This window comes from Myotis davidii, unplaced genomic scaffold (assembly GCF_000327345.1).
Source record: "Myotis davidii unplaced genomic scaffold, ASM32734v1 scaffold399, whole genome shotgun sequence".
Classification (NCBI taxonomy): domain Eukaryota; kingdom Metazoa; phylum Chordata; class Mammalia; order Chiroptera; family Vespertilionidae; genus Myotis; species Myotis davidii.
In genome coordinates this window covers 4,312,746-4,322,170 of record NW_006292094.1, presented here as the reverse complement: position 1 = coordinate 4,322,170, position 9,425 = coordinate 4,312,746, and the positions used below count along the sequence as shown (strand labels likewise).

Here is a 9,425-nt window from a genome sequence, read left to right as displayed (position 1 = left end):
GCAACCAAGGTACATGCCCTTGACCGGAATCGAACCTGGGACCTTTCAGTCCGCAGGCCGACGCTCTATCCCCTGAGCCAAACCAGTCAGGGCTCTTTCTTTTTCTTTTTCTTTTTTGTTAATCCTCACCCGAGGATATTTTTCCATTGATCTTTAGGGAGAGTGGAAGAGAGAGGGAAAGACAGAGAGGAACATCGATGTGAGAGAAACTCATTGATTGGTTGCCTCCTGCACAGCCCTGACCAGGGCCCGGGCCAGGGACATGCCCTTGACCAGAATAGAACCTGGGGCGTTCTATCCACTGAACCAAACTGGCTAGGGCTTCCTTTATTCTTGAGTAAGCTTTGGAAGTTTGTGTTATTGGAGGAATCTGTCCATTTCACATAAATTATTAAATTTATTGGCATAAAGTTCATAATATTTACTTTATTATTTTAATATACATAGGATCCATTGGGATGTCCCCTCCTCTGATACTAGTAATTTTTCTTTTTCTGTTTTTCTGCATTAGTCTTGCTAGAAGTGTATCAATGTCATTAAAATTCGCAGAGCCAATTTTAATTTTATTTATTTTCTTTGATGTCTTTCAGTTTTCACTTTGATATCTGCCCTTTGCTATTATTGTTGCACGCTTTGAGTTTTATTTGCTCTTTTTTCCTAGAGTTATGAGGTGGGAGCCTTACTAATTGGGGACAGTTCTTCTTTTCTAATACAAGCATTTAATAATACAGGCTTTTCCCTCTAAGCACTGCTTTGTCTGTACCCAACAGATTCTGATACACTATGTTCTAATTTTTCTTCAGTTCAAAATATTTTCTAATTTCCCCGTGACTTACTCTTTAGCCTATAAATTATTTTGAAGTATGTTGTTTCATTTCCAAATATTTGGGGATTTTTCCAGATATCTTTCTATTGTTGATTTTATAGTTTATTAGTTCCACTGTAGTCCAAGAATACGCTTTGTATGATCGCATTCCTTTTAAATATGTTTATCTTACGGCCCAGACAATGGCTGTCTTGGTGGATGTGAGATGTGTTTCTGCTTTTGTGGCGTGGAATGTTCCCCAGATGTCAGCTAGATCACTGTGATTATTCAGGTCTTCCAGGTCATCACTCATTTTCTGCCTACTTTTTCTATCCATGTCTAAGAGAGAGTGTTGAAGTGTCCAGGTTGAAGTGAAGATTTGTCTATTTCTCCTTCTGGATCCATCATATATTTTGAAGCTCTATTGTCAGGTGTATACACGTTTAGGGCTTAGTCGAGGTTACCACTGGAAAGTAGGATTTTTTTTTTAATCAATCTGCACGTTAAAAATAAAATTAAAAATAATAACTAAAATAATCACTATCAAGTCAGGCACTTTCTATCTTCAGTCTTTGCACCCAGCCTGCAGGGTGGATATTATTTCCATTTTACAGACGAAAGACAAAGGCTTCAATAATTTGCCTGAGCTCAGAAGGCTAGTTAGGAAGTAGCTGAGCTGAGACCCTGAAGTCCATGTTCTTGGCCCCTTCAAATAAGTCATTGTTTTTAACCCACATCTAACTGTCAACAGATTCAAGTACAAAGAGGAAATATCTTGAACATTTCTCATGGGCATTTCCTTCCTTTTCAGAATGGTTTAGGGACACACACATGGTTTCTAAAGAGAGTCCCCAACACCCAGTATCCTTTGAGAAACGAATACAGAGGGAACTTTGTAGATGGATGTCGTCACGGCCACGGGAAGTTTTACTACGCCAGTGGAGCCATATATGAGGGGGAGTGGGTTTCCAATAAAAAACATGGCATGGTGAGTACAGGTCTGTGAGGTCACATTTTAAGGACTATGTAAAGCACTTGAAATACAGTACAAGGCGTGCCATTCTCTACCCAATTTGCATAGGATAACTTATTGCTTTGTTCAGACGATTACACAAATTTAAAAATAATTACCAACATAGTTTCCTGATAATTAGAGGTTGTGTGTGTGTGTGTGTGTGTGTGGTTTTGGTTGTAGAAAATCTAGCTTAATCTTCTATAAATTATAAACAATAACATGGGCTTCTATGTTGGTTTGATTCAGCAGTTCAGTGTTGCCAGGTTTTCGCTGTCTATGCATGACGCCCCCTGCCATGTCAGTTTCACCTGTACACTGCCCCTCCCTCATGATTGCAAGATGGCTGCTGTGGCTCCTGCCTTCACATCCACATCCCACACTAAGAAGGGGATTAGAATCTCTTTTTCAAGAAGCTTTCCAAAAACATCTGAGGTTCACTGAACTGAACGGGGTCATTAGCCCATCTCTGAATCAGACTGACAACTGGTCTGGGTTTGACAGATACCAAGAGGGTCCCTTTTCTGTGACGGGCACTCTGCTGGCCATTAGCATAGTTTAATAAGACACATTCTGGACCTAACCGGTTTGGCTCAGTGGATAGAGCATCGGCCTGTGGACTCAAGGGTCCCGGGTTCGATTCCGGTCAGGGGCATATACCTTGGTTGTGGGCACATTCCCAGTGTGGGGTGTGCAGGAGGCAACTGATCAATGTTTCTCTCTCGTTGATCTTTCTGGCTCTCTATCCCTCTCCCTTCCTCTCTGTAAAAAAATCAGTAAAATATATATAAAAAAAATAAGACACATCCTGTGACCTAGGGGTACTGACAATTGGGGAGAGGTTGTGAGGCAGATACAGCAAGAAGAGAGGGGAGAAGAGAAGGAGAATCAGGAGGAGGAGGGTTTCTGCAGTGACACGAGAGCCTAGGAACCTGACTGTGTGTGGACTAAGGGCATATCTTAAAAACAAACAGAAACTCAAAACTCTCTGTTAGTTTGTTAATCCTCACCCAAGGATATTTTTTCCCATTGATTTTTAGAAAGAGTAGAAGGGAGGGAGGGAGGGGATGAGGGAAGAGAGAGAGAGAAACATCGATGTCAGAGAGACATACCAATTGGTTGCCTCCTGCACACACCCCGACTGGGGCCGGGGATCAAAGCCGAAACCCAAGACGTGCCCTTGACCGGAAATTGAACCCGAGACACCACTGTATGCGAGCCGACTCTCTAACCACTGAGCCAAGTCGGCCAGGGCAAAACTCCAAATTCTTGCGAAAGATTTTGATGTACATTTACCAATGGCTTTCTAAGGAACTTTTTTCCTAAACTTCACAAGTTACCTTCCTATCTGCAGGGCCGATTAACTTTCAAGAATGGACGCGTGTATACTGGCCCTTTCTCCAATGACCACATAGCGGAGTTTCTAAGTCTCGACGACGAATTAGTACATTACCAAGATCCGTCTGCCGTGTCTGTCCTCGAGAGCCAGTATGGAGGGTCTTCCAGTGCCGGTAAGGAGGTCCCCCTGCCGGCTGAGAGTTCATGGGCCTGCGTTCTCCACTGCTCCACTCATCACAACACCCCTCACCCCCCAGAAGGCAGAAGCTTCCTGGGAGCAACTGCTCTCTCGGTTGCCTATTTATTCATTTGCTGAATGTCCTGGGGTGATATCCTCCTATATAATAAAAGGGTAATATGCAAATAGACCGAATGGCAGAACAGAACAACCAATCAAAGTGTAATATGCTAATGATATGCTAAGGCAGCTCAACCACTCGCTATGACGTACACTGACCACCAGGGGACAGACAGTTGACCGGTTGACCAGTTGCTATGACATGCACTGACCCACCAGGGGGCAGATGCTCCGACTGGTAGGTTAGCTTGCTGCTAGGATCCGGCCAATCGGGACTGAGTGAGATGGGCTGGACATACCCTGGAGCCCTCCTGTGGTCCCTCCCTGGTGGGGTCCCTCAGCCTGGCCTGTGCCCTCTCACAATCCGGGACCCTTCAGGGGATGTTGGAGAGCCGATTTCAGCCTGATCCCACAGGCCACTCCTCTTGGGAGGGCACCAGATGCAGGGCTCATGGCTGGTGAGTGCTGTTGCGGCAGCATGAGGCTCTCCTGATCAGGACTGAATGGGCGCGAGCCCATGGCAGGCACAGTGGGGCTGGGATGAGCGATAGCAGCAGGTAGGAGCTGCAGGCGGCGTTGGACTGCGGGTTTCGGCCAGATCCCTACAGACCACCCAGAGCAGCGGTTCTCAACCTGTGGGTCGCGACCCCTTTGGGGGTCAAACAACCCTTTCACAGGGGTCGCCTAAGACCATTGGAAAACACATATATAATTACATATTGTTTTTGTGATTAATCACTATGCTTTAATTATGTTCAATTTGTAACAATGAAAATACATCCTGCATATCAGATATTTACATGACGATTCATAACAGTAGCAACATTACAGTTATGAAGTAGCAACGAAAATAATTTTATGGTTGGGGGTCACCACAACATGAGGAACTGAATTAAAGGGTCGCAGCATTAGGAAGGTTGAGAACCACTGACCCAGAGGGACCCCATCTGTGCATGAATTCGTGCACCGGGCCTCTAGTTGGTTAATGAAATGATACTGGTTTCAGGTGTACAATGCCATAGTACATCATCTGTTTAGTGGGATTTTGGAATGCTCTTGTATCACACGTCTGTGGGAAATTATTTTGGCATAGCACTGAAAAATGTCAACATTGCCTGTCACGTTATCCCCTGTGTTTGGCTCCATTTGCTAGAGATTATCAGAAGGCTTAACGGCAGTGAAAGTACATCAGCGCTGGGCTCGAGCATCGAGCTGGACCTAACTTTGTTGCTAAACATGTACCCTGAGGGAGAGCAGCCGGAGGAAAAGAAGCAGGTCAGAACCTTTTGCACTGTTACAAATTTGTATTTAGGCTTAAATATTTTTTTTAGAGAACTGATTTTTTAATGACAGTTGACGGACACTAGTATAGACTTTGTATTTCAGCAGCTCCCCTGATGCCCTCTTCTGTTCCAGGGTCCCACCCGGGACCCACCCGGCCTGGTTCTCCCCATCCCCTTAACCTCCTCCAGTCTGTCACGGCTCCTCCGTCTCCCGGACTTTGAGACTTTTGAAGGGCACTGGTCAGTTCTGTCCCTCGTTTGGGTATATCTGATGTCTTCTCAGGATTATATGTCTTTATTATCTGTTCTCAGAATCATTTTGCCAAAGCGTGGGTGTCTTTTCCTGAGCCGGTTCTGGATCATTCTCGTCTCAGCTGGAGCAAGCTGCAGCCTCTTGGCTGTGTATGCATATCCTTTCCCATCCAAACAGCTGCCTTTGCTGTCAGTCAGTGTCACTGGTTAATCGATCCCCTGACATCCAGCCCTCCTTCCAACCTGCCTCTGTCAGTTCCCCTCCTCGCCATGCCTTCCCGCTCCCAGTTTGCTGAGGGTGTCCGTCAGGAATGGATGTTGCGTTTTGTCAAATGCATTGATGTGATCAGGCGTCCTTTCTTCCTAGTGACCAATACGGTGACTTACACGGACTGGCTTTTCAAAGGTTGAATTGGCCTTGCAACCCCAGGATAAACCCCGCTCGGTGTGGACATGTTATATTTTTAAATATGTTGCGAGATTCGATTTGCTAGTCTTTTGTTGAGGATTTTTGTGTGTGCTTCTGCGGGATATTGATCTGTAGACGAGAGAATTTGATTGCTGCCGTTCAGACGGGCTGCTGGCACCGAGCAGCAAGAAAGGGGTTCCCCTGTCCAGATGACCGCACGTTTTCTCCTGTCACTCAGAAATTGCATGCTGTTGGCCTGGGGTCGGGCGGGGAGAGTACAGTCCTCACTGAGCTCTCACAGTGACCAGAGGTGAATGCTCTTACTTCCCCTGTGTCATCGCATTAATCTAGCAAACAGGTGTTTCTTTGCTTTCGTTCTCATCGGGTAAGATTAAGATACGCATGGCTTTCTCCTTTCAGGTAGAATATGCTATCTTAAGAAATATTACAGAATTAAGGAGAATTTATAGCTTCTACAGCAGCCTAGGATGTGAGCGATCCCCAGATAACACCTTTCTGATGACAAAGCTTCAGTTCTGGAGGTTTCTAAAGGATTGCAAATTTCACCACCATAAAATAACACTCGCCGACATGGACAGGGTAATAAGTGGTGAGTACTCCAGGCCCGGCACACCTCTCAGTTCAAAGAGTAGTGTGACAGCTTGTCACCAGGAACCCAGTTAGGAGGTGTTGAGGGGTGAAGGCAGAGGCTGGGAGGGGTGTTGCAGAAATCAGCACGTGGCATCTTTCTGCTCAAGGTGCTTAAAATGCACTTGAAGAGGCATCTGGTGATGTAATAGCAACACCATGGCCACCTACAGCTGGGAGGGTCAGCAAAGCAGGGGCTCCCTGCCTGTTTTTATAAATAAAGTTTTATTGGAACACATCCATGCCCATTTCTGTACCTATTGTCTGTGGCGGCTTCTGTCCTAAAACACCAAAGCTGAGTGGTTGTGGCAGAGACTGGCCCACAAAGCCTAACGTGTTTACTGCCTGGCCCTTTGCAGAGAAGTTTGCCTACCTCTGATCTATAGTAAAAACATGCTAAATTGTCGGGTAGGAAGCAGAGGGTGTCAGGGAGAGCGAACGGCTTAGAATAGTCTAGAAAAGGCTTCAGGTAGTCTTGGGCTTGGTCTCGATTTCAAATTAGAAAGTTCATGCAGTAAATTTAATGACTTTGAAGGTTTTACTCCTCTCAGCTGAATTCCGGGAGGCAGGACTGAAAGCCTCCAGTTATCTACTTGGAAAAATAAAATATTAGAACGACTCACTTCAAATTTGAGTGTTTGAAATAGACCTGGAATCCATTTAGAATTATCAGCATTAATCAAATTAGGCTCAGAAAACTTGGAAACACATTGGGACACGAGACCTTGAAAGTTTCTTGTGTATAGTGACTAGATAAAGATCTTTTGAGCGGGACTTGATTTTTAGGTGGATGCGGCTATACAGTTCCGAGTATTCTCTAGGAAGAAAAGTACTCAGTGCTTGGGATTGTGTAGCAGGAGAAAATAAAAGAGAAGATTCTAGAAAATACTAATCACCCTCTTCAATTTTCTTATTCCAGAATACAGTGGCATACCAGTTCAAGAGATTCATTCTCCATTTACAAAAATACTTTTGAGAATATTTCTGACCTATCTCCTGCAGCTGGCTTACCACATTCATCACAAAGAATACCAGTAAGTCTACCTCTGGACCCTGGGAGAGGACGCAGGCAGAGCTGGCCGTTCTGGCAGTTACATTTGTCCTCTTTTCTTTCTTTTTTTAAAAATTGGTTTCAGAGAGAGGAAGGGAGAGAGAGAGAGAGAGAGAGAGAGAGAGAGAGAGAGAAACGTCGATCAGTTGTCTCCTGTCCAGGAATCCAACCTGCAGCCTGGGTACAGGCCCTGACCGGGAATCGAACCCGCCACCTTTTGGTACGCAGGACGATGCTCCAACCAGCAGAACCGCCCAGTGAGGGCTGGCCTCTTGTCTTTGCCATTCTCATCATTATTTTCACAAGCTCTAGAACTTAAGGGCTGGACACAAAAATATTAACCACAAAACCATCGGATGCCAGCTCTAACCGTGGAACCCTTCAGATGTGACTCGTCACGTGCCAGTACCTGCAAACAGCTCGCAGGGTTTTACCCAGAAATAGTCACGACCAACGTGACCTTCGGCCAGAACTTCCTGTCTCTCTGGGAGCAAAACTGACGTGCAGACCCCTCACTGCTTCCCCGGATAGCATCTTGCAGAACAAGGTGCACGTATGGGAATTAAGGAACTACCATGGCTGCAGTGCCACTAAGTAAATTACAGACTCTATTGGAATTTCCCTGAATTTTCCCACCCTTGTCCCGTTTCAGTTCCGGGATTCAATCCAGGATCCCACTTTGTGGAAAGTTGACATAGCTTAGTCCCCTACAATCTGTGATAGTTTCTCAGACTTTGTCTTCTACGACCTGACACTTTTGAAGAATATCGGTCAGTTAATATAAAATATCCCTCGATTTTGGTCTGCAGAGCTTTCCCCTCTTTCCACTGAGCCTAGGGGTTTTGCGGAAGAATATCAGGGAGGTGAGCTGTGCTTCCCGTCACATCCTGCCAGGGAATCTGACATCACTGTCCCATTACTGGCGATGTTCACCTTGACCACCTGGTTACAGCGGTGACAGCTGCACTGTCTCCCGGACACTCACTGTTTTTCCCTTTCTATACTCTGCTTGTTAGAAGCCAGTTCCCGAGCCCATGGGGGGGACCCACCTCCTGGAGGGGGGAGTGATCATATCTTTTTAATCACAGACACAGAAGCCCCTCGCTCTTTCTGTGTTTCACAAAACTGATGACAGAGAACATTCATCCCAACGCCTGCCATGTAAAAGGTAAACACAGAACCAACAGGATTCTATTCAGCACTATTTATTCAAAGTGTAATGTTGGAACCATGCTTTGTGTGGTTACCTTTCTGTGGTATTTCTAGGCAGTTTATTCAGTGGGCAACAGCGCTCGCTCTACTCGATGAATTACATCGACATGTGCTGGGAGATTTACATGGCGTACTGCAGGCCGAGCGCAGCGCCGCCCCACGAGCCCACCATGAAGATGAGGCACTTCCTCTGGATGCTCAAAGTAAGCAAATGATTTCAATTAAAGGAAGCGTATGTCAGCCAGGGTGCGCGGACGGTGAGGTGAAGATCTGGGATGGGTTTCATAGCCAAGGAATGTCTCCCGGGTCTCTTTGGGCAGAAAGGAGTAATTCCACGGGGCTGTGGCAGGGAATGGGTGGAAATGTAGCCCCCACCACTGTGCTCCCACGCAGGGGACGGAGCAGTGGGGGCCCTGATACCTTTACTGATGCTGACCGTGCGGTTAAAGGAAGAGGGGGATGAATGCCACTTTAAAAAAATTACCAGTCATCGCCGTAGCCAGTCTGGCTCAGCGGATAGAGCGTCGGCCTGCGGACTGAAGGGTCCCAGGTTCGGTTCCGGTCAAGGGCATGTGCCTTAGCTGCGGGCACATCCCCATTGGGGGGTGTGCAGGAGACAGCTGATCCATGTTTCTCTCTCATGGATGTTTCTGACTCTATCTCTCTCCCTTCCTCTCTGTAAGAAATCAATAAAATATATTTTTTTTAAAAAAAGGTCTCTAGAGAGCACCCTTTGACTGACTAGTGGGTCTCCAAAAGGGCTGCACATTAGAATCATCAGGTACAATTTACATGACCAGCTTTTAGCCCTAAAAATTTGGATTCACTTTACTTATCATGGGATACTGGCAACAGATTTTTTTTTAAAGTTTCCAGTTGACATTAATATGCAGCTAGACTTGGGTACCACTATGGATTATTAAATCTCTTCTTCTCAGCCCAGCTTGTCCTGTAATATGCTACAGGACCTGGGTAGTTCTTGTTCTTTGTCTTTCAACTATTATACTGAACTTTATGAATTCAGGTGCCTCTCTAGTCTTTTTTTGTTTTGTTTTGTTTCTGAACTAAAGTTGTTATGCAATAAACTTTCCTTGAAATATAAATTAAATAATTTCTT

General features: G+C 45.5%; 1 protein-coding gene across 1 annotated transcript in view; it reads left to right on the top strand.

Annotated features, from left to right (window-relative positions):
* LOC102758102 (radial spoke head 10 homolog B) overlaps positions 1-9,425 on the top strand; it is a 32,979-nt gene that overhangs the window by 10,319 nt on the left and 13,235 nt on the right. The window contains exons 7-13 of the mRNA XM_015565116.1: positions 1,617-1,793; positions 3,172-3,328; positions 4,607-4,728; positions 5,818-6,007; positions 6,965-7,079; positions 8,185-8,264; positions 8,363-8,511. Of these exons, the coding sequence (XP_015420602.1) occupies positions 1,617-1,793; positions 3,172-3,328; positions 4,607-4,728; positions 5,818-6,007; positions 6,965-7,079; positions 8,185-8,264; positions 8,363-8,511 (990 nt within the window). The remainder of the gene's footprint in view (positions 1-1,616; positions 1,794-3,171; positions 3,329-4,606; positions 4,729-5,817; positions 6,008-6,964; positions 7,080-8,184; positions 8,265-8,362; positions 8,512-9,425) is intronic.